The sequence below is a fragment of the Pistacia vera genome, unplaced genomic scaffold, assembly GCF_008641045.1.
Source record: "Pistacia vera cultivar Batoury unplaced genomic scaffold, PisVer_v2 Contig561, whole genome shotgun sequence".
Lineage (NCBI taxonomy): Eukaryota > Viridiplantae > Streptophyta > Magnoliopsida > Sapindales > Anacardiaceae > Pistacia > Pistacia vera.
Window position 1 is genome coordinate 254,992 of NW_022196403.1, and position 25,037 is coordinate 280,028.

Below are 25,037 nucleotides of genomic sequence, written 5' to 3' on the forward strand. Positions count from 1 at the left end.
AAAACCATCACCCAAAATTGCAGTCAGTGGAAGATCCTGTAATTCATAAAGGAGCAAGAAGATCAAAGAACAATTGCTATGGCTGGAGGTTTGTCATTTACTTCCGCATATATTCCATGGAGATTTTAAACTGAAATTGATTGTGTTATCAATGAATATTGGAATATGTATGTGTTATACATGTCGACCACCACAAAACTAAAGTTTTCTGTTCTTAACTGATTTCTGACTAATTCCGACGACGAATATTTAATCGGTCACCATTATTTGATCCACTGACCTCCACTCTACAAAAACTCTCTTACCCTGACTCTTAGTAACTTGTCAAACACCAACTAAAAAAGTAAAGTATATTTTAGGTATTAACGAAATATAAACGTTGAGTGGAAATGTGGTATTTTGAAACGTTTTGGATGGTAAAGTGTCATTAAGGCAAACTTTGGGTGGAAAAAAGTCGTTTACTCATTGTTTTTCGTGTGGGTGGAGTACAGATAACATAAACATCATTAACATGCTAATTAAATCCGTCATTATACTTGCTAAGTTGGCGTGTTTATCCTGTGTTGTAGATGATGTACTGTATATTTAATTTGTAACAAGCTGCAGAATTATGGTCGAAGAGAATGGTGTATAAAATATGATTACTTTAATTTAAAGATACTAAAAATATATAAATATTGGAGGATAATAGTCTCTTGGTCGAAAGTATAAGTTTTATAGGATATCACATCATTTACACCACTATATAGTGAATTTATGTTATGTATGAATTTTTTTCTCATATATATCTTTACAATGAATATGATTGATAGTTATTAAATACAATAATTACATGATATGGATGTATAAACTTGCAATACTACACTTGTAATACTATAGTGATATCATAGATTTTTTCTTCTTTATTGGATATCCTTATGTTATCCTAATTTTTTTTTTTTTTTTTCAGCTAACCTCCATTTATTTACGCACATAGGTCTAAAATTCTTTATAATAATCATTACTGGGTGGCATGATAGTCAAAGAATAAAAACAGGTTTTATGAGCTCGAAAGCACTAATAAGGGTGGCTAGCGAGGTTTTTACTCGACTAATAGTTTCAGGGTTCTGGAAGATTAGTTGAGATGCATACAAACTAGTCCGGACACCTCTAGTGATAGAAAAAAAAAATTCTTTATAAATCTTACTAAAATAAATCAATTACATTATAAGACAAGATTCAAAAAATAAAAGAAGGATCATCTACAAATAAGATTGGACTTCCACCACGTGGGTTTTTTCTCATGTAAAGGGTATTTCTAACTGCACCACGTCCAATAAAATATACTCTCAACCCATGTTTACCCTTTTCACATTTCCCACCATCCTAAACCTAAAGCCCAACTTCAATTTAAGTATTAAGAAGATAATTTATTTTATTTTTTTTTGGTGATCGGGAGTGTTCGGGTCAGTTTACGTGTACCTCAATTAATTCTTCGGAGCCCTAAAGTTGATTCAGTTTCAATTATTAGTCTGTTATTTCTTATGGAATAAGGTGATGAAGTTTTAATCAGTCTTGTTACGCTCTTCATACCACAAAAGTGCTTTACAATACTTGCAAATTTGCAATTGTAAGATGGTTCACCAAAGTTTCAGGGCTTCATTTCTGCTGTTCACAGAAATAAAATTATTTTTTAAAACATAACAAACTTAATGATGTTGCTCCAAAAATAAAAAAACCTTCAATAATTTTTTTTTTTTTTTTTGGCTGAGGAATGATTACAACAAACAATATTAAGACTATAATGAGCATTTTCTAGATTGCATTGCATCTTCCACTCTTTCAAGTCTGATTTGCATTTGATTAGAAAATTATTTTTTAAAACATAACAAACTTAATGATGTTGCTCCAAAAATAAAAAAACCTTCATTTTTTTTTTTTTTTTTTTGTGGCTGAGGATGTCCGGCCAGCTTACGTGTACAATCGGGGACCAGAAAAATAATCACAACTAACCAACATATAAAAAAAAAAAATAGATAATAATTATATGAAACTTTAATATTATCTACCTCTTTTTCTCTTCAATTCAAACATTCTCAATTTCCTATTTTCCCTGCACACTTGTGTTCTCAATTCAACAGCACTTATATTTCCAGATTTATATTCCAATTGATAGTTTCTTATCCTTCCCAAATATAATTGTTGAACAGATAAATGTACACCTTTTATACTTGACCAAACATCAAAATTATGTAAATATGATAATCATGTAGTAAATATTTAAATTTTTTATCATCATAGAACTAATAAGAACATATTGTATGGTACAATTCATTGAGCATCATATTGTCCAACTGTTTTTATAATAAAATATAACAAATCTAAATTGGTTAATTTACTATTATTCATAAAAATCACATTGTTATATATATTATTTATGTAACAATTATGTATAAATTTATGGTTCGCCCAATGGCTCATTACAACTCTATAGGAAAATTGATGATATGCTAGTTACAATGTAAACTCAAATAGACCTTAATATATTTCAGTTATGAATAAAATATGGTTTGTTGATGCTTGATTTTGGACACCAACGACTCGTACATACAAAGTGCTAAGAGAGTCTTAGAAATTACACGTGATGGATCCATGAAATTTGAATATGGTGCTGAGATTATATATGTTATTAATAGACTGACAAAAGAGGTTTTTGTAATGGTTCAGATGCTTAAAGCAAATCCTACATCCACTGTTATTTTATTGTTCTCTGACTATTTCTATGATATTGCCCGTAAGACATACAAAGATGAAGAAATACTTTGCTTACAGAGAGAAAAAATGAAGCTCAAATCTATGTCTAACTCTCATATGCCTAACCCCCATTTTTGTGAAGAGGGGTGCTTATTTATACATCTTTTATTCTTTTAAATCAATATAATGAATGTTTTTGCAAGTTACCCTAGCACGTGGGGACCACTCCTTAATTATTATCTTTTTATTTTGATAAAGTTGGGATATGTGTGCGGTCCTCATCCACTCATAGACAAAACTTGAATCTGCTGAGTTGGTGACATCCGTATCCCTTCTATCTTGGGATAACGTGGTAGCTCCTAGACGGTACAAAGCCTTTCTGAACTCTAATTGGTTAGTGCTAATATCAGTGCGATTTTTTAGGCATAACATAGTTGGACAAATGCTTTATTACAATTATGTAAGCAAATTTTATGGTTTGACATGTGGCTTACTACAATTAAACATGATGAAACATTAGCGTTTGACAGTGATAATTTGAATTGAAGGAGACTTTGATGTACTGCAACTATGCATAAATCACGGTTGTAGTAATACGTATGGTTCGGCAATGACTTCTTACAACTGTACAATCTAATTTATGGTTCGTCATATCAACAGTAATAAAAATATATAACAATGATGTATAAATCATAGTTCGGCAATGGCTTATTACAATTATACAGTCAAATTTATGGTTTGGTAGCCAGTTTATTAGAATTCAACAGTAAACAAAGCTTATGGGTCGACAATGAGATTGTGAAATCAGATCAATAGGAAATAAACTGCAATTATGAGAGCAAATTTTATGTTTCTAACTGAAACTATATAGCAATCATGAGGAGCGATTGAACAGGCATATTACAATATAATACTGAAAAGAGTTTACGATAATATATTACCTTCGATAGGATGTAAATTGCAAGAACAAATTTTATGTTTCCACCCATTGTATATACTTACATCAAATCACAATAAAAAAATATTAACAATAATCTAGCAAAAGTGAATTTATATTACATATGATTTATTTTTCTCTTATATGTCTTTACAATAAATATGATTGATATTTATTAAATAAAATAATTACATAATATGGATACATTAACCTGTGATTCTACATTTGTAATACTACTGTGATATCATAGATTTTTTCTTCTTTATTAGATATCCTTATGTTATTCTATTTTTTTTTTTCAGCTAATCTCAATTTATTTACACACATAGGTCTAAAATTCTTTATAACATCTTACAAAATAAATCAATTGCATTATAAGACAAGATTCAAAAAATAAAAGAAGGATCATCTACCAATAAGATTGGACTTAACTCTAAGGAGGCATTTGGTTCAAGGAATATTGGATTACTGGAAAGTTCGATTACCTTAAAGATTACTGAGAATCTTTAAGAAAATGTGTTTAGTTAATTAATGGGTATGTTATATTAATATATTTTGTTAGAAGGATTAATTGGTGGGTATGTTATTTAAATTACTGAATTGTTCTTTAATTAAATATTATTATTATATTATTTTTTAATATTGATTATTATTTGGATTATTTTAACCCCTTTACATTTAAAAACTTAGCAAAAACAACCTCATAATAAAAGTTTGGAAAATCAACAAAGTACCCTCACCAACCCAGCCACTGTCGGCCACCGGCAACCACCGCTGGCAGCCGACAACCTAACGGCGCACGAAAGGTAGGAAAAGGTCTCCGTGCGCCGTATGGCCATTTCTGGCCAAAGAGACGTGGCAGATCTGGCTGTCGATGGTCAGATCAACGGATTTGGCCGTCAACTGCCAGATCTGGCCATTTTCAGCCAGATATCTAGCCGGAAATGGCCATATCGGCACACGACGACCATTTTCAGCCTTTCGTGCGCCGTTCCGGTGGCCGCGGCGGCTGGCCATGACGGTGGTTCCTCGTAGCAGGTGGGTGGGGGTGGTGGTTTGGGTGGGCTGCAATTTATTTTGAATTCAAGGGTAATTTTGTCAAAAAAGTTAATTAATTTGGGTAAAATAGTAAAAGCCATATTTATGTAAATAAATTTAAAAATAAGGGTATTATTGTCCTAAAATTTTATTAATAAGGGATAAAATTGTAACAAAAAAAAGATAACTCTGGTAATCTTAGAATACCCAAGAAAATTGAGGTATTACCTCCAATATTATCAATAGTAACCACTATTGGTATTTGAAGATTACCGATATCTTATATTACTTGACAACCAAATATGGTAATAAAGTAATATAAGATGACTTAACTTCAGTAATCCCACATAACCCCCAACCAAACGCCCCCTAGGGGGTTAACCTGACGGTAAAAAAAGTTTACTCATTTCATTGACTTCTTACATTCGAACCTTAGAATCACCTATCACATTTGTAACTTATCTTAGAATATTGAGTTTATTGGATATTCAATAGGCACCAAAAATTAATCGAGGTGCACACAAACTTACCTAAACACTCTAATAATCAGAAAAAAAGAAAAAAAAAAAAAAAACAGATTGGACTTCCATCACGTGGGTTTTTTCTCATGTAAAGAGTATTTCTAAATGCACCACATCCAATAAAATGTACTCTCAACCCATCTTTACCCTTTCACATTTTCCACCTAAGCCCTAAACCTAAAGCCCATTTTCAATTTGGATTAGCAGCCCTATCCGGATTTATCGATTGGCGGGTAACAGTATTTCATTGCGTAAAGTATTAACAGGATAATATTGTATAATTCAATCAAAATTCGATCAAAACATACACGCCTATAATTTATCAACAAACTGAGAATATTGGTTTTGATGATTATAAGGTATTCAATTTAAATTAACAAACAAAATTTTCGTGCCTATCTTTTCTGCGGATGTAATGCTGAAGCGATGTCGTTTAAGGCAACTAAGCTGTAAATGTCTGTTGCTAATCCTTCAAGAAGCTACTGGACACTCAAATGCTTCCACTGCTTCAGTTTAGAAAAAATGGATAAAACATCCAACGCATGACTTTTGCTTCCTCTGTTTTATCTCTTCAAATTTTGATCGAAAATTATTGTTACACTAACGATCTCCATGCCGATCTCTTCAATTTCTCTCTTCCGTCACCGAGCAACCGCCGTTAACAACTTCATCCGCCATGTATCAGCTATCCACCACCGTCAAGCCCCGATCGTCACCGCCGCAGCTAAGCACCAGCAACAAAAACCTAAAAACTATGTTAGCAAGAATCTACTCAGAGCCAAACAACACACTGTGAAAGAATTCTCCTCTCTCGCTCCAGTTCTCTCACCACAGGACAAACAGAACCTGACCGAGTCCCAAGCAATAGGTACTGTAGCCGCCGCCCAAGCGAATTTCATGCGCGTGATCGTCCAACCAGAACCTTCTAGAACCTCCGATTCGTCTTCCAACATCACTAGTGGAGTGGAGCTGCTGTGTGTGGTGAAAGCCGTGCTGAAAAAGATAAGACGGAGAGTTTTGGTCGGGGACAAGGTGGTGGTGGGGTCCATTGATTGGGTGGACCGCAGAGGCATGATTGAGAATGTGTTTCAACGGAGTACGGAGATTCTGGACCCTCCCGTGGCGAATGTGGACCATTTGCTCGTGCTTTTCTCACTAGACCAGCCCAAGCCAGAGCCATTTACGCTCACAAGGTTCTTGGTTGAGGCTGAGTCGACAGGAATTCCACTCACCCTAGCATTGAACAAAGTAGAGCTTGTTGATAAGGAGGTTAGATACATTTTGTTTATGTTATTTCATTATTGTTTTGTTTTGTTCAAATCTGCATTCTAATCTTAGCTTCAGTTTCTAATTTGAATTGGCATGTTATTAGGATGTAATATCTATATGATTGAAGGTGAAAATAAACTTTGCTTAGTATTAACTTTATTGCAACTTTGCTTAAAGGTGAAAATTTGATAAACTTTGATTTTAATTCGGGTTCATGATATTTGATAAATCATCGTAAACCAATTGGGAACTGCCGGTTTGTGAGAGAGAGTTAATGAGATTGGCTTCTAGCCAATCTCTATTGTTTTAATTCTGAATGCCACGTGAAAAGAGAAATGCCTGCACAAAGCTGTGGATTATAGTCAAGCTCGTGCTGCAACTAACAGTAGTGGTGTTATTGTTGCTGTTTCTTTAGGACTGTTGATATAAAACTTACAGGATTACACCTATCTCTTAATCAGTATTTGAATTGGTTGTGGGAAAAATATCCCGCTCTCTAAGCACTTCTGTTCTATTCTAAATCAAACGCATTTTTCTTCTTCTATTCCAGTGCTGTTAATGCTAAAATCTCTTGACTCTGCAGACACTGGTTGGATGGAACACTAGGCTGCATGGTTGGGGCTACGAACCGCTGCTTTGCAGTGTCGAATCAAAATACGGACTTGACTCTCTTGCATCAAGCTTGAAAAATCAAACAACTGTAATTGTGGGTCCAAGTGGAGTTGGGAAGTCTAGTCTTATTAATGCTTTGAGAAGCAATCCTAGTGCTGCTGATGCTGCTGAAGGGGATAATTGGTTTGAACCAGTGGGGTTCTCCTAACCCTGTTCCTTCACTTATTTGTCTTTCCTTTTGTTTGTGTTTGGGTTATAATTTCGTTCTTGTACATTCACTCCCTCCAGATTTTGGGAAGCAAATGGTTAGAGGATCAGCGTGTTGGGGAAGTTTCAACCAGAAGTGGCAGGGGAAAGCATACCACGCGCCATGTTTCTTTGCTTCCATTATCTGGAGGAGGTTATCTAGCTGATACTCCTGGGTTTAATCAGCCTAGTTTACTGAAAGTAACTAAGCAATCTCTTGCACAAGCTTTCCCTGAGGTTTGTGCTTTTAGCCTGTTGACAGTGATTTCGCACGCTTCATTTATTTAAGCTTTGACTGTGTTAAATTTATGAACAGGTAGTGATACCTTCTCTTTTCTATTGTTGATTCTTTCTGTTTCTATTTTCTCCTCAGATTCGGAAAAGGTTGAAAGCCAATGAGCCCTTGAAATGTACATTCAATGATTGCGTGCATATTGGTGAACCAGGGTGCGTTATAAAAGGGGATTGGGAAAGATATCAATACTATTTTCAACTTCTTGATGAGATCAGGATGAGAGAGGTGTTTCAGTTGAGGACATTTGGAACCAAAAGAGAGGGTGATGTAAGGTACGTAAGATTAGATCTCTAGTGATAGCTACATATTTGCCATGTTGTGGCAATTCCACCCAGAAGGTAATGGGTTACTCCTACAACACGTCCTTGTACAATGCTCAAGGCTCTAGGCTTTAGGCTGAGTGGCAGGAGCAACCTTTAATTTATTATGAGCCTAAACGATGGATTCAATAAGTTCTTGCCAATAACCATGCTCGCTGAATAGAAACATTAAACTAAAAGCCCATACAAATTGAGCACCTAGAAAAAAAAGGCCATATGCAGATAATGAAGAGCCGTAAGACTGAATTACCTGGGATGCTGGTGCCCATAAAAAATCGCGGATCCTGCTGGTGGAACTAAAAGTTAGATAATGTTATGTTCAATAAGCTCAACGGCCATTAAAATTGAGAGTAGAAACATTTTGGTCTGAAATAGCAACTTCAGTTTCATTACTCTATGGCCAATAAATGTTTGTATTAAGCATTTATACTGACGACTCTTCCTATCTTTTTCCTGTACTTCCTTTTCTTCTAGACCAAATAATTTGCAAAAATGTAGTTCAGTTCCTTGTTAGTATAACTTTGCAGGACAATCCTGGTTTGATAACTGCATTTCCAATTGTCAAATTGTTTGTAGGTACAAGATGGGTGACATGGGTGTTCAGCAAGCTGAACCACGATTGGAGCCTAAAAAGCACCGAAGACAGTCTCGCAAGAAGATCAACCAGTCAATATTAGATGAGCTGGATGAGGATGAGGATGAGGATGAGCTGGATGAGGATGAGGATGAGCTAGACTTGGAAAATGATCCCATTTTGAGAGATATGAGGAACGAAAGCCAGTAGAAAGTTGGTTTTAAACAGTAAGTGTAAATGAGTAGATTTTTGACCCTCTTTTTTGTTACAGCTGCTACACTGAATTCATCGGTACGGGTAATGATGTGATACCAATCAGATTTGTGAGTTTTCTTGGATAGAGAATAAATCCTTGTATAATGGCTGCTAGTGGGACTGATTGAGATCTAATGTGTTAACATTTGCAATTTTCTCTTTCATGGTATGCACTACCCACAGCGTTAATTTTTGCAGAAACAGATGTCAGGCAGTAAAGCAGTGAACTAGTGAAGATTTTAGGATGTAAAATTGAGTTCCAGCTTGTGTCTTTTTTTTTCTAAATTTTAACCCTGTTTTTCCATGTACCGGTTTATAAACTTGGCATCTGATGCTCCAATATATGATGCCCTTAATTTTGTTTGAAATTCAACCTAAGAAACCTTGTCTCGTTGTAGATGAACATAAAATGAATGAGTTAATTCCGTGGACTGAATTTTGCTATACATATTATTGATGTCAAGTATTTTTAAGGATTAAAGTACAGTTGCGAAGCAATGCCGGACCACTTCGCTTTGCTTTGTCTGCAAAACTCTTTTAACACCATCATGATATTGACTAAGGGCAAGGACTCCTCCATATTCGTAATTTAAAGTATTGAAGGGAATGTCTTGTGCTAGCTAGTTAGCCTCTGCTGGACTTAACGTGGTAACCAGAATTGACATTTAAGTGGCTACTTAAAACCTGAACTTTCTATTATTCATATGCACATCAACACTGCCATCAGTCAACTGAAATACTTCGCATAGTAACAGCTTAGATATTATCACCAATACTCCAAATCTTTGGAGTATCCTAGCGATCATGCAGTTTATGATCTCATCCAACAAATGGCCATATAGATAAGGAAAAAGAAAAACACAATCCCCTCAAGGCTGAAAACATTGATATGTTAGATCATCACAGATGGAAGACAGGAAGCATTCAAACCACTCTATAGGATAATAGGAATATACTTAATAAAAGATACCTGAAGCCAATAAACTCGCCAACATCTCTCTAATAAAGAAAATGAGAATACAAATTTCCCTGTTAACAAAATCAGGTTGACTATATGAAATGATGAAATCACCATTCATTCTTATTGATTGTCAATTTCATAATTTCAAGTATTAATCAGGTCTGCTCAAATTATTGTTGTGGTTAATGCACAAGGCAACGTCAATTTCCTGAAGAGAAATCAGAATTCATTTTTCCCTGAACAACTAATAGAATCATTGGCTAATTCAGGCGAATACTTTGACATACCATCAAGCAGAACTATGCTTAACTTCTATCAAAATCTCACCACTCTCCAGAAGAAGTTAGCTACATAAAACTATAACATTCACTTCCATTTCAGCTATGCAGAAACGTCACTTTCCAGGGTTTACTCTTAAGTCAATCTCATCATATGATTACTCACCATGCCCTATCATAGTGAGTTGATGACCGAATTAAATATTCTTAACACCATTAACAGGCAAGCAATTAGATCCTTCTTTCCCAAATAAACAACACATAACAATAATAATAACAGCATGCAGGCAACACAGTCATTATACTAAATCAAGGCCAATTTCTAGTGATAGTCAAGAGAGTTTCAAAGTTTTTGACAAGAAAGCAAGGGCGTTTTTTATAAACCTTTCATAAGAAGATGACAGCCAAAGTCATAGAAACCCTATCAAATGCCAAAATTAACCTACTTCTTAGCAGGCTTTTTCTTTGAACTAACAGCCACCTGCGGTTTGGGATGCTTTTCAGCCTCACTTGGATCCAACCAGTTGAGTGGGTGGCGATTGAAGAAAGGCCAGTTAGGGACAGTGATTAATGTGGTGAGAACCACACCACCAGCATATATCAACATCATCATCTGAAATGAACTCATTGCGTAACCAGTAACAAATGCCACAACCGCAGATGCCAACAGCATTATCTGCATCAAGTGCTCCGCTAATTTTTGCCCTTGCCAATCCATCTACAACATGGAATTGCAATCTAAAATTAAAAGACTACCAAAGAGATAAACAACTAAAGTGAAATGTTAGACCCTCGAGAGAAGAAAACCATCATGCATCAATTGTGCTGAGAAGTGAAACAATAATAAATACGAATGTTATGACATGAAGATAGAAACGAAAACCCTAATGCTCTGTTTGGCTGCTGAGAAAATGTTTTAAAAGAGAGAAATTCGAAACACTTTCTCCCTTTCGCGAAATCTGTTTCAGTCAACTAATCGTAAAAGTCATCTTTTCGATTTCTCAGAAAGCGCACAGAATCGACAAATAAATACTGATTCAATTTTCCTTCTCAGTTTCTAATAAAACAAACAGAGGTATTACGCAACAAACATGAATATATTTGAAGAAATCGAAATAATAGAGAATTTGAACGATAATTAGAAATAAAAATCGTAGGCCTGAGACCTCGAAGGGATTGAGCTTACCGTGATATGAAGAGTTGAATGAAGAAAGTCACGGTGTCTGAAGGAAAGCTGAAGTTCAAGCACAGATCTCAGATATATTGAGAACTGGAGATGTATGGAAGCGCAATTACCAAACGTCTTAATGTCAAGAGAAAATGCAAACCGTTGGATTGAAGGTTGATGAGGCTGCCCTATAAGAAATTATGAGCCCTTGAAAATTGCCAATTTAATTAGTTCCGAATTAAATTAATTTGCATTTTGTAGAGTTAAAAAAAAAAAAAAAAAAAAAAGGTTGGCCATTATTTGGCAAATGGTTGCGAGGAATTTCATTTTATCGGAGAGTAAACCACTTTTTCCCACCCAAAGTTTGCTTTAACAATATTTTTTTATTTAAAAGATCTCAAAATACCATTTTTTCACCTAAAGTTTATATTCCGTTAATATCAAAACTGATTCTAACAACGAAAATTATTTTTGTCACTACTATTTGAATCTCTTGTATCTTCTTAACAAGATCTTTTTTATTTTAGCATCTGATTTTTCAATGATTGCGACCGTTGCAAAGTTTAGAGTTTCTGTTCTTTGTTGATTTTCGACTCCTATTCTTAACTGATTTTCAACTCATCTGACGACAAATATTTAATTAATCATCACCAATTGATCTATCGACCTTCATTCTAAAAAACTCCTCTCATCCTTAAAAAAGTGAAATGTATTTTAAATAATAATGGAATATAAACTTTGGTAAGAACATAGTATTTTAAGATTTGTTTAGATTGAAAAATGTCGTCTAAGGCGAACATTGGGTTGGGAAAAAGTCGTTTACTCTCTATTAGTAATTAGATCATGCTCATGCAGAGCGTTTACCGTGATTGTTTACGTTTGATAATATATTCTTTTTTCGAATACCATTATTCACTTAGTGATGAAAGATGGATATTCTATCTATCGAGATTTCACTGGATTCGGCGGTTTATTTTATAAAATGAAATTTAAAGGTACTACTCTAATTAATGAAGTAAAGAGTACTTTCGCTATCAAGGAAAAGAAGCAATAGCACTCATGCAAAGCCATATTTACCAATGAAATTAATCTTGATATTAGAATTTAGAACATATTTTAACGGCTAATATTTTAATTTTATATGAGCATCAAAAATCTTCAATTTTCATAAGCTTCAAATGAATCCATGAAAAATCTAACAGAACATTAAACCAAAGATAAATTTAAATAAACAAAATATGCCGTCCGATTCAACTAAATAACAGCTCAGTCGCACTATTAAAAGTAACAAAACTCCAGGAAGATCACAGACGAGAGTGCAATCCACTCGACTAGCTAAATTACTTCTTTGATTTGCTAGTTGCCAATTGGTTTTCAGGCTGCAAAAAAAGACAAAGAAAAACATGAGACAAAATAAATTTACACCAGTATAGCTCACAAATATGTGTACATGACTGCATTACCTCCTTCTTTACTGGTTCTTCCTTCTCAGACAAGGTCAATTCAATGTGGCATGGGGAGGACATGTAAGCTGCAATTTTTTTTCCAGTTAATTATCAATACATAAAAGAGTGTGATCCATCAGAACAAAACAACGAAGTCGAAAGAATTCAGAACTTACGATTAATTCTTCCATGAGCTCGGTATGTGCGGCGTCTTTGTTTCTGGGCCTGGTTCACCTGGATATGAGAAATGTAGAGTGCATCAACATCCAAACCTTTCACCTGAAAAACAGTTACAACTATTAGAAAATAGAAATCATGAAGTCAGCAAAGCACAAAAAACAAAAAACAAGACACGACATACTTCAGCATTGCTTTCTGCATTCTTAAGCAAGTCTAGAATGAACTTTGCAGATTTCACTGGCCACCGCCCTTGGCCATTTGGATGCCTGTTCTTTGCCTGAGCAGTACGTCCAACACCACCACAGAAACGTGTGAAGGGTATAGCCTGTTTATGAGCCATAACATCCTCCAAATACCTCTTAGCCTTGACCAAAGGCAACTTCCTTATGGCATGGGCTGTTTCTCTTGTGTTCTATAAAAACAGTAAAATTTGCCACAGACAAATATATAAGTACAAATGTAATAGAACACTTGAAATTCAAGTTGAGCAGTGTAATAAATAAAGAGATATAATTCACCGTCTACACATAAACACAAAACAACATTGATACAAGAGATAAAAAGACTTATTTTTCCTATTAACAACAGCATTAAGAAAACAACTTCCATGTTAAAATAATTTAAAAATAACTTCCAAACGAGGACTGACAAATTTATACACCAGGTATGAATACGATACAAGGAAAATTTGTCATCATTTACTGAAACTTCAGTCACCAATAACTACAGAGGTTCACCCAATAACAATGCATATAATTTTCCTGAAGTTTACGAGAGTCATGTTCACAAGAGGCAACAGGGCCCTGCTTTTTGCATCAGGTTTTAGATTCAGATAAAAAATAAAAAGATGAATGGATATTAAAAAATTTAGTTTGTCTAAAAGATAAAGACAGTTAAAAAGATGAAAGTTCAAGGGAACTGAAATTTTATCATTGTTTCTATATCTGCACAATAATCCAATTTTTTTTCTCAAACAGCTAATTCTAAAATATGACCTCTGAAAGATAAAATCATACATCTAACAAGATACCAATTTAAATCCAACTCTCGTAATCAAAAACAGCAAGGCAGTCCAAACCTGTGCTCTGAAAAATAGAAACAACCATGCCTCCTTGTTATAACAATGTAAAGGCAATTAATCTCTAGACTTTAAATAAGAAAGCAGCTTTAGAAGGAGATATAATGTTCATACTCTTCTCTAAAATTCCTAACACGTAGGTACAAATGAACTCACGTAAAACATGGAATTCAAACAACGTATGGAAATAAATTAAGGGGAAAAAGGTTTTCAACTCATGACTTGAAACGAATAACAAAACCTAACTCAGATTATTTGCCGATCCTAGAGTGCATGCAATCAGCTAAATGTGACATCGTTTACTGAACCTTCAGCCACAAAAAAACAAACAGAGGTTCACCCAATAACAATGCACTTGATTTCCCTGAAGTTTACGAGAGACCTGTTCACAAGGGCAACAGGTCACTGCTTTTTTCATCAGGTTCTTATTAATCACCGGCTTGTAACATGCTCATGAGACACTAATAAAAACCAAACAAACATCAAGTGCTTCAACAAAACCACTAACTATACAAAAACCAGTCTAATAATTAAACAGAAAGTACTATACCTTAAAATGAACCCTGAGATCAGATCCCCTAGACTTGCAGGCTGCAAATATAAGCATTATAAAAAAAAAATTAGATCAAAACAGCAAAAAAAAAAAAAAGAAAGCAGGAACTTCAACTATGTATGATTATCAGGACAACATAGATCTATTCAAGCTAAAAGAAGATAAAGGAAGAGAAATGGATAATAAAACTTACACTTGGTGGGGTTGTCAGGCTCTTTTGAGTACTTCACCTGAAAACAAAATTCCGAAGTATGAAGGTTATAAACGAAGCGTATGAAGATTGCAAGCTAATATGAAATATTGAATGTATAACCAGAAGAGAGGGGAGACAACTGAAGAGGTACCATTGCGGCTGAAGATATGAGCTGCTTCTGAGTTAGGGAAAATGGTATGCTTCGTTCTGTTCTAGCAGCAGAGACTTAAACAGGCGCTAGGGTTTCATTTTATAGGATTGAAACGTGAAACCCTAGCTCCTAACGGCGGTGTTATTTTAATTTGGGTCCGGGTTTATGTTTGGGATCTAAAAGGCCCATTAGTTGTTCGCATGAAGTCAACAGCCGCTGGAAACGTTTGAGTAAAGCAGCCTAGGATTAACTCCAGCTCTGGACCGCTTAAGTGGAGGGCCCTGGACCGCTTAAGTGGGCTGAAAACACAACTTTAAATATTTAAACCAAATTTAAATGGTTTTTAAATAATTTCCTCACAATCATTCTGGAAAAAAAGTATCATATTTCACAAAAAAATTTAGTAACGTTGAAAGGCTCCCATGGAGCCTTTCAACTCTTACAAGTTCATTAACATCTTAAACCACAATTTTGATTAGAAACAAGCACGGATCTGGCAACGCTCAAAGGTTATTAAAGCGACGTTTAGGCTAGAGGAACGCTGTTTATCATTTGATTTTAATGTAGCATCACCTCAGAATTTGTTGCAATTCAAAAACATCACGGCTCCGTTTGGTTCATTATTCTGATAGTTTTTAGAATAATCTTTTAAAAAAAGTTGAATTGGACAAATATTACAATGTAAGATTTAAAAATTAACAAAAATATCCCTTATGTTTGTTTATTTACTAAACACCCCAATAATAAAATATTAAAAGTTAACAAAAACACTCCCAACCCACCCATTAAATACAGACAGTCAGCCACTACCATCGGAGGGTGACCAGAGTGCTTTTACAATTTCTAAAAAAAGTATTTGAGTGTTTAATTAAATCAACAAATTTAGGAGGTTTAAAATAAATTAAAAAATATAGAATAATATTTTGAGAATAATGACATTTTACCGTTTAACTTTTTTGGGAATACTAATAATAGTATTCCCAAAAACGAAACAAACGAAGCCCACAAATCTAATTACTAGTAAAAGAGCAAAAAAAGATTCTATAAACTCGTGTTTAAATCTCTTCAAGTACTAATAAGAGTGACCACTAGAACTTTTACCTGGCCGACAGTTCCAAGGCTTCAAAAGATTAATTAAGGTACACGTAAACTGACCCAAACACCCCAATGATTAAAAAAAAAAAAAAATGAAGGAAACATCAGAGGACAAGCTAACCATGAATTTTAAAATTGAACTATATTGATCATTGATTTTATTAAAGCTGTGTTTTACAAATTGTTTTTAAGACAATTATAAAGTGGTATTATACAAGCTAGAAGACATAGCTGGATATAAAGCTAGAAAAAGCAGTAACATCTGCCCAGTCTGGGAAAAGGCTCTTCAACTTCTTTGCTTCATCAACCAAAATTTGATCTACTACACTGACTTGCACTCTTAAATGTTCTGAACTGCTAGCCTGCAATTCCACGAGGAAAGTTGAGTACACTTAAAATTACAGATAATAATGAATCAGAAAATGCCCAGAGCAAGCGTGGAGGGGGAGGGAACACAAAGAGGACTGAAAAAATATGTATAAGTAGCAACAGTTACAGATTTAAAGAAAATATATGATGATGATGATGATGATACCGAAGAAACAGATGGAACAATAACAATATATTTACTCAACCAGCATTCCAATTATTCAAAGATGACTGAAGGCGCTAAAGGCTATTGGATGATCACACAAGAAGTTACAATTCTTACAACAGTATCAGGTTTTTATGTCAATAGCGCAAACAAGACATGCAAATAAACTACCAAGAGAAGCGAAACCTTACCTCTAACCAAAAGGTCCAATTTTCATGGCTGGATCCACTAAGCCGACATATGTATGATGGTGGGCCACCATAAACTGTCTCAGGAGCTGTAGAAATTTCACAAAGGATAAATATGCAATATGAGATGCTTTTGTTGGATATGGAAATGGAATCCAAAATTCTACATAATACCTGGAAGTTTATTGTCAGCAAATGACCAACTAGATAAAGGACCCGTAATGTTTAGGACTGCAACCCAAACCTCCTCCAACGAGCTGAAAGAAAAGAATGTGCAAGCTGTAAAACCTTTTAGCTGAATATAACATCTACAAATACATGTAAAAATATATATATCTCATATCATCAGCCAACTAACAATATATCAAATACATACAACTGTCGTGCATGCACCACTTTTTTTTTTTTCTGTTAACACCAAGTTTCCACCAAGCCACTTTAAGTCGCAACTCATTCCCAATTTGTCACTTGTTTTATTTACATAAATCATTGAGCAGCTACTTGGGTTAAAACATTAAATAAATATGGATAATTCTGTATACCCATAGGTATACAGAATTATCCATATTTATGATTCAAACAGTAAACTATGAGAATGTCTGCTAGCCCCAATATTGGAGATACAGTAAGAAAATTGTGTATTTTGAAGCAAACAATTTTCTGTGCATGTGTATGACAATTGACATCCCTTGTGAATTTTGTTCTACTTACCCTAAGGAAAATTCCAAATAAACTCTCCGGGATCCATCACCAGAAGTTGTATGCGGCTTGTAATTAGACAAATGGGGGAAATACTTGTATCGCTTCAAAATTCCATCACTTCTTGCAGGGAATTTCAAACTTCTCGAGAACAAAAGGGATACTGGAAATATTGACTGCAAAAGAAACATAATTTCAAAATAACTTAATCCACCAAGCCTTCCATCAAGTCTTATATGATATTTAGAAATTTATTGAAAGTAATGACTACTTCATGAAATAACTCAGCATTAGTGGTCACATAGAAGATTTCTACTGCTCTTATGAAGAGGAATATTCCCATATAAGATTAATAAAGAGAAAAAGAAACTTTTGAGGAATACCACAACCCATTGGTAGCACCTATTTTCTTTTTATTTACAAGCCTGAATATATGTTTGTGTTAGAGAAAGAGAAAGGAAGGGAAATGGTATATCATTAGATGATTCTCATGTATGCATCAACATGTTGTAAAATACTTGCCATTCAAGGAACTCCACCAAGCTTTTTACAATACCACGACTAATTTGTCACAACTGGCTGGTTGAAATCGAAAACTCATATTCATGTATTTATTCGTGTATGCACAGAAAGGTGGGAGACACTTCTTTGCAGAAAGGAGCATGGTGATAAGAAGATCAATCTCTATAGTCCCGGGAAAACCATAAAGGATAAGCAGTAAAAGATCTTCTCAAACCATCAGTTTAACATATTAATAGCAAGAAACATAATGTCATACCATCCAAGTCTCTGGCTGAGATATATTTGCAGCTTTGAAAGAGAACTCTGAGTCAATTAGCAACTCCTTTGCCACTTCAGGTGCATATTTAAAGAGAAACAGTAAAGAATTGGAATCCACTACCGAAAAATCATAACTGGACTCTGCAACCTGATTTGCATCTGAGAATCCCATGTATGATAAAAACAATTATAATTAGAAACTTCTACATCAGCAAAGTATAAAAAGGTTTTTGAATATTTACACGATGTTATTCAATACCTGCAGTCATAAATGTATGCTGGAAAACAATCCTTTTAGGCGCATCCATGCTATATGGAAAGAACTGTGATGAAAGAGCCAAGGCAAGCACACTAAGATGCAGCAAAAATTTCAAGACTGAGGACCTGGCTAGCCAGTGGCCACAAGTCGGTATAAGAGGGCCCACACACCAACCAGTTACAACTCCAGTAATTGCTGCAACTACAATATCTGGAACGTAATACCCTGCAAGCAAATACTTAACAGTCACAGCTGTTCTTTCAAACTACTTAAGCATCACAAGAGATTGAAGTTGATGAAAACTGACCATATGGGGGTGGAACAGCACCCATCATACCCATCTTCTCGGTCAAAAATTGGAAAAGCAACCCACCAAAATAAACAGAGTATAAAAGACATGGAATTAGAGGTACAGTGTAAACGATAGTTGACCTGAAAGCAAAAACATTAATCAAACCACAAGTCTTGATTCTATTAACCTTAACAACTTTCTGCTATTAGAAAGAAAAAATTCATGAGAAAGCAAGAACAATAAGGACAAGAAATGTAAAGCTAGAAACTTCACCCTCATAAAAAGGAAACAAAGACAACTTCCAAGGGGATTACAGCAACAGGGTATGCTACAACTATTTCTAAGTGTTGGCAACAAGCTAATTTATATGGACAATCAAACATATAATTCGATGAGAAATTTAAAATCAGTACCTCAATGCTCGATGACCATAAAACTTGGTTGATAGGCAAAAGAAGATCCATGCAGGAATCATAGAAGCAGACAGGCTAAAAGTCAAGAAACCTCCACTCAACCCAGCCACAAGATAAGCCTGTTTTTACTAAAACAGTTTCAGCTATACCAAATCTTAAAATTTCTTGAAGCTAGAGAATAGATTGGTCACACATCTCAAGTTTTCCACATAAAATAATAAATTTATCTGTACTGTGACACATAATCTCATCTGACAAATAATGATCAAGCTACATACCAGAGTAATTATAGCATAAAATCCAAACGCCCCCCAAAACCTTGCCTCATCAGATAGTGCCTGCAAGACGTGGAGCATCACATGTTTGCTAGCTTTCAGCAGCAATTGGTGCCACAAACATTAAACTTGAGAATCTTTTGAGACAGCAGGACTATAAACTCCATATGATAGCATAATGCCACCATAATAACTTTGAGAACAAAATGACAGGCTCAGCAAACAATTAAGCATATAGACACACAGATCAAATCATTAATCATAAACCATTATTCTCCATAAATCATTGTTTATACATTTGTGTCCTTTCTGGGATCATATAATTCTCCATAAAGCATTGTATATTATAATTGTTACCATTAAGGGATCATATAATTTTTACTTGGAACCAGTACGTGGCCAAAAGGAGCAGAAACAGAATAAAGCAGTGCATGTAATTTTGACATTTCTTCTAACTGATAGATGTGAGGCTTATATTACCACACAACTTGGACATCCACTTGTATGGTATGTCCAGCAACCAGCATTAACAGTTTCATGCCATGCACAAGATAATGTCACTAGATAAATATAAATCTCAATCAGAGACATGTAGCAGTTACAGCAATACAGTTTACAAATTCATAAGAATGATGATCTTAATATATTTGCTTATCTGCTAAAACAGCACACGATAAACTTGGCCTAAATTAACACTTGTCCACAATAACTGAACATAAAAAATTTACCTCCTTTGATGTCTTCAGAGCTTTAGCATCTTGAGAGAGGGGAAAATGACTCCAAATAACCCTTGGAATCAAAAGACCAACAAGAGAGCATGGAACAAACATCATCAAAGCCAAGAAAGGATGAGCAAACCTGCAATATACATCCTGCATATCAACTTTTTTTTGTATTTTTATTTTTAGGACTGGATTCAGCAAGGACCTTCCAGATATATCACTTTCTAAAACCATGTTAACATGGTACAAGAACACAATTCCATAGAATCATTGCAAGTTAAAAATTATTCGTCATAACAAATACACAGAGCAATACACATATAATATATGACAAGCACTCGTTTATACAAAGAAGTGAAGCAAAAAGATCTGAAATGCACCAGCTCATTGCATAACTTGAGAACAGCAATCTTAGGATTGAAAAGGTAACCGGGAAAATAATTGCCATTACAATCCCAGTAGCATGAAACATGGTTCCTGCAAATTTAAGATATTTGAAAATGTTACTTAATTCTTTGACAATGAATCTCAATATTCATGTACTGTTGAAGAGCAAAAATTATGATAAAATTGAAGGAAAATCACAATAATCCCTTCAAACAAAATAAATTAGCAGTGATCAATTACCTTTTACAAAATCGCAGAATTTTGAAAACCAAGCATGCAGGCCAGAATTCAGCAAACACAAAAAAAATGGAACAGAAAGGAAGATGACAATGGGAATCCTGTGAAGTACCATAGATGCGCTTCTTGAATAATATATCTGAAACATCCATAATAAAATAAAGACGTTATCCATGCTTAGGATCAAATTAGTTTTATAATATACATAAAATACATAAACTATAAGAAGAGAACAAACCACTGGTATAGTAACTTACCATGAACCATGTTAAGTAGTCAAAGAAAACAGCACGTTCATCCTTATTTTCATTGTAAGTATCTCCAAAAGACTCTCTTCCATGGGTAATATGTAGCCGAGAAGAATTACTGAAGGCCTTAAGTAAACTGAAAAAATTATCTCCCCGTGCTTGCATGCTTCCGGGTCTGTTTCAGAAACACTTAAACTTATCAGAGAAACTGCTTAAGGATGAAATGAAACAGAAGCTCCTCTCAAGTAAATATATACCAAAATAGCAGATGTAATGCATACAATAATCTGTCCACTGTATCATAGGAGGTATGGTAATAATAACCACCAAGGAGAAAAATAATATCCAGGCCAGGAATGTTTCCATAATCTTGAGAAAATATTCTATAGTCTGTATCTCCCGGAATAATAGGAAAGACATCCTGCATATAAAAAATAGATACCTCAGTATAGAAGTATAACTGTGGTCCAAATCATGCTGTTAGGAATTTGAACATGTCATATTGTTTTAAAATAATAAAGCAAGACAACATAGTGAGTTCCTTCATACATAACCAACAATGAAATGCTGGCCAGATTGATATGAACATAAACATAAAGAATAGACAAACCTGAGCTGCACTATGTGCCATGGGGTATATTGCTGATTGAGCGTAGACTAGAGAAGGCCAAGAAGTGGGCCCAGATTGGCAAACTAAATCTGTTAATCCAACAACATAAAGTCAGTGCTGCAGCACCATAAAAGAAATTTCGCATGAAAAGGGCAATAAAAAACTGAGTGTGTGATCTCTATCCACAGAATCAACAAAGGTTTCTTTCAAAGACAAAAAGGAAGGAAAATGCTGTGGCATGGTGATCTAAAATCCATATAACCCTGGGGAAGAAGTTTGTATGTTTTGTAGCTCACCAGTCACAAGCCAATGATCATTCAAAAGACTTCTCCGTAGTTTTTATTTCACATATTAGCGCTATTGGACCACACATGCTTTTAATTTTGAAAGACAATGAGATTAGAATTGGATTTCCTACCAAAACCTCCTGAGCCAGATGCTTCTACATTTATAAAAGCCCCAACTGAATCACGCCATTTATGTGTCTTCATAAAGCCATGTGCGCCCTAAAACATCATAAGCACAAATCATCTCAATTGCTAGCGCCTAGGAAGCTCAATAAAAATAGAATTTCATTAAAAAAAAAAAACAATAAAAAAACTAATAGCTTAAGCTAGCTCAATGGTTGTTCCTCGTGTTATTTGTTTTCCAGCAATTTTGGTTTTGGATAAGTTAAAATTTCATGCAAGGTTTAATAAAGGCAGTTAATGCAGCTTCTAATTTGTCTTCCATATAAACTCAGCCGCTGCCCATGGACAAACATCATGCAAGATTTTACTTTCTAATAGAGGTGTTACCTTGACATTTTCATTCAAGAATCAAAGGATTCAAACTCTGAGAATATCACAACAAATTAGCAATGCAAAAAGTAAGAAAAGCATAACTCCAAGACTAAGAAGATCTGATAGCAATAATAGAAGCCTATTTCAAACTACATAAAATCGTAATGCTTCCAGTAATCCTTACCAACAAAAAAATTTCTTCTGCACCGTTGAAAAGAAATATGATAGGCCTAGGAGGAATCCAGCCAGAATCTACTGTAAGTCTAGCCAGTTCCAGCATCGATGCTGCAAAGAGAGAAAAGCATATGGAATGAATCATAAAGCAGAAAAATTCTGTATAAGTGTATATTCCATTCAGAGAAAATATTCATTGTACCCACCAACGCATGAACCACAATCGCCAGCACCTGGGGAGCCAAGTGGGCCATCAAAATGGCCATTCATTAAAACCGAGGGCTCATCCTCTCGCAAATCTGTGGATGATATCCTGTCACAAATAAATTAAAAAAGAAATACCAGTTCATTAAAACACTCTGCAAGAAAGTTGTGAGATTCTAATGATTGGGTGTCTCACAAGACATCATTGGTAAAATGCCTCTCGCATAGGAGCAGATATACATATATATATATGAAACCCCCAAGCATCATAAATGCTCCATCATCTTTCTTGTGATCCAGCATAAGATGCTGTTCTATTTTTCTTCCTAAAGTTATTTTAGACAATTGCACCTAAAATACCATCCAAAGGGTTTAATATTTACCCCATATACCTAATAGTTTTCTGAACAGAGTTCAAGCTACTTTCCTATTTCCGATTCTGTCCAGATCATACATAACAAAACCACATCCTTGAACTCCAGTAAAGATATCCAGGATTAAAGTTCTCCCAGCTACTATTTGCAATCACACTTCACAATTACCAGTTTACTCGATGTTAAATTGTGGTCCCCACCTTCATGCACTATTGCAGGAGAGAAAATCCAGTCCTCCCCTAAATGATTGATTACTTCATAAATTAGTTAAATAAATATAAAGTTCATAAATAGCAAGGTAGGTATACCTCATTATGATATTTGTATGGTTTCTGTAACCCAGCGATATACTGTGGCCCAAAAACAACATATTGAAAGAGCCATTAACAGTTGTCTCTTCAACCTCAATTCTGCATAGTAAAGAACCCACAGCAACCGACTCAGTCACAACTCGACCTAACAGTATAAAGTAGTAAACCGATATACCAACCTTAATTTCGATCCAGCTCTCTCCTTAATCATTTCCAACTGTGTTTTGATATACACAGCAGCTTCTCTTAGGCCCGGACGCCCTTCCTGTTAAAAATTCAAGTTTTATGGTATTAATTTCAAGCAAAATAACTTTTGCTAAGTCTCACCGTCTGTAAATAATAGAAATTAAGTTTACGATGTTATTGTCTCACTTGGCGACCATCGATCTCTTCGGATAAAACGCGAACGTGTTGGATGGCTCTAGCTTCAGAGAAGCGATCAAGAGGCGCATGGAAATCAAGCGGCTTCACGAACTTCATGTGGATTATAGAGTAAACGAGCACCGACATGATTCCATACATGACTGATAGAAGTAGCAAGAATTTGAAGGCCGACACGTCTCTAGAATCAAACCTCAACGCCATTTTTCTCCGAAATTGAAAACCTCAACTTGATCTCTGTTGATTGTGAAATGCGTCACTATAAATATATTGACGAGAAGAGCGAATACCTGTCTCAAGAAGCTGCTAGTTTCTGACTTTTGAGTAAATGAAAAGTGAAAACGAACGAGGCGTCAAGAGAAGAACTGTAAACGAATGGATCTCCCTGGCTCCGATAACCCAATGACTTGTGAGTTTGTGAATTGTCATACCTCGTGTCGTGGAGGACAAACGAGTGGGCCATGCACTTTGAATCTCCTGGGCTTAGAATACCAGGATCAACTTTTTAGAGGGGCCCAAACTCGGATTGGTGACGCTGACCATAAGTGTTCTTGGTGTGATTCAACTGCCTTGGGCCAGCTCCGACCTAATTTTCCATTTGACGGTTTTGATCTATTGACCAATATGTACGCTTTTTCCCGTTAAGTCTCCATTTATGACATAGAATAAGAAGAAAATGATGTTTTTGGAGCAATGACAATAATAAAATGTATATTTTAATTCGAATATTGCTTAATGATTAAAGAGGTTGATATTTTAGGTTAAAATCTAGATTTATCCTTATAAATGTATGGTATAGTGTAATACATATATATTTATTTTTCTTTCATCCACCAAAACCTTATTATATATAAAAGTGGTATTATATTAGTATTTGATTAACTATATGCATTTTACACATACAAAGTTCATAAATCTCACACGTTTTGATTTTAAAGTTGTTATTGCGATATTTCGCACCAACGAAAAAGTACGCGAGCCTTTTGAAAGAGTTTGCGCAAAAGATCTATGCAAAACAGTGAAATATGATGTTGAACCCGTAAAAGATATTGAAAATACTAGGTCAAAAGTAAACAAAAGAATAGATACAAACAGTTTTTAAAGTTATTCGGATCAGGGGTGTTCAAAAGAACCTGTTGGAACCAGAACCAGCAGGTACCCTGGGTTTGGTTCCTGTTCCTACCCAGAACCAATCGTCAATGGGTAGGTTCCGGTTCCAAATTTTTGGAACCGGAACCAGGAACTAGGAACCGAGACTAATATA

General features: G+C 34.9%; 4 protein-coding genes and 2 non-coding genes across 7 annotated transcripts; 1 reads left to right on the top strand and 5 right to left on the bottom strand.

The window, feature by feature from the left end:
• Positions 1 to 5,501: 5,501 nt before the first annotated feature.
• LOC116108305 (small ribosomal subunit biogenesis GTPase RsgA 1, mitochondrial-like) lies at positions 5,502 to 9,168 on the top strand. Its single transcript, XM_031394558.1, has 5 exons — positions 5,502 to 6,498; positions 7,082 to 7,303; positions 7,399 to 7,593; positions 7,730 to 7,923; positions 8,548 to 9,168. The coding sequence occupies exons 1-5, from the start codon at positions 5,842 to 5,844 to the stop codon at positions 8,753 to 8,755; spliced, it is 1,476 nt and encodes a 491-aa protein (XP_031250418.1). The 5' UTR covers positions 5,502 to 5,841; the 3' UTR covers positions 8,756 to 9,168.
• Positions 9,169 to 10,313: 1,145 nt separating this feature from the next.
• LOC116108304 (probable signal peptidase complex subunit 1) lies at positions 10,314 to 11,381 on the bottom strand. The gene is made up of 2 exons (XM_031394557.1): positions 11,226 to 11,381; positions 10,314 to 10,757 (listed from the first exon to the last, which is right to left on the bottom strand). The coding sequence occupies exon 2, from the start codon at positions 10,755 to 10,757 to the stop codon at positions 10,482 to 10,484; it is 276 nt and encodes a 91-aa protein (XP_031250417.1). The 5' UTR covers positions 11,226 to 11,381; the 3' UTR covers positions 10,314 to 10,481.
• A 979-nt stretch (positions 11,382 to 12,360) lies between these two features.
• LOC116108297 (60S ribosomal protein L17-2) lies at positions 12,361 to 14,882 on the bottom strand. Its single transcript, XM_031394549.1, has 7 exons — positions 14,808 to 14,882; positions 14,657 to 14,693; positions 14,461 to 14,501; positions 13,014 to 13,244; positions 12,829 to 12,931; positions 12,671 to 12,738; positions 12,361 to 12,586 (listed from the first exon to the last, which is right to left on the bottom strand). The coding sequence occupies exons 1-7, from the start codon at positions 14,808 to 14,810 to the stop codon at positions 12,548 to 12,550; spliced, it is 522 nt and encodes a 173-aa protein (XP_031250409.1). The 5' UTR covers positions 14,811 to 14,882; the 3' UTR covers positions 12,361 to 12,547.
• LOC116108310 lies at positions 13,517 to 13,645 on the bottom strand. The gene has a single exon (XR_004124623.1). It is a non-coding gene; the product is annotated as a small nucleolar RNA snoR74 (small nucleolar RNA).
• Positions 14,196 to 14,325, bottom strand: LOC116108309. The gene has a single exon (XR_004124622.1). It is a non-coding gene; the product is annotated as a small nucleolar RNA snoR74 (small nucleolar RNA).
• Positions 14,883 to 16,068: 1,186 nt separating the features above from the next.
• On the bottom strand, positions 16,069 to 24,383 carry LOC116108303 (endoplasmic reticulum metallopeptidase 1-like). Of its 2 annotated transcripts, XM_031394555.1 has the most exons (21): positions 23,765 to 24,383; positions 23,572 to 23,657; positions 23,390 to 23,491; positions 22,710 to 22,816; positions 22,514 to 22,614; positions 21,966 to 22,053; positions 21,548 to 21,636; positions 21,219 to 21,358; positions 20,947 to 21,112; positions 20,693 to 20,828; positions 20,446 to 20,542; positions 20,072 to 20,201; positions 19,347 to 19,406; positions 19,069 to 19,187; positions 18,671 to 18,795; positions 18,364 to 18,588; positions 18,103 to 18,263; positions 17,337 to 17,500; positions 16,800 to 16,882; positions 16,629 to 16,714; positions 16,069 to 16,264 (listed from the first exon to the last, which is right to left on the bottom strand). In XM_031394555.1, the coding sequence occupies exons 1-21, from the start codon at positions 23,975 to 23,977 to the stop codon at positions 16,121 to 16,123; spliced, it is 2,622 nt and encodes an 873-aa protein (XP_031250415.1). In that variant the 5' UTR covers positions 23,978 to 24,383; the 3' UTR covers positions 16,069 to 16,120. The 2 variants fall into 2 exon arrangements, with proteins under 2 accessions (XP_031250415.1, XP_031250416.1); XM_031394556.1 differs by lacking the exons at positions 23,572 to 23,657; positions 23,765 to 24,383 and having other exon boundaries at positions 16,071 to 16,264; positions 22,710 to 22,802.
• Positions 24,384 to 25,037: the final 654 nt, after the last annotated feature.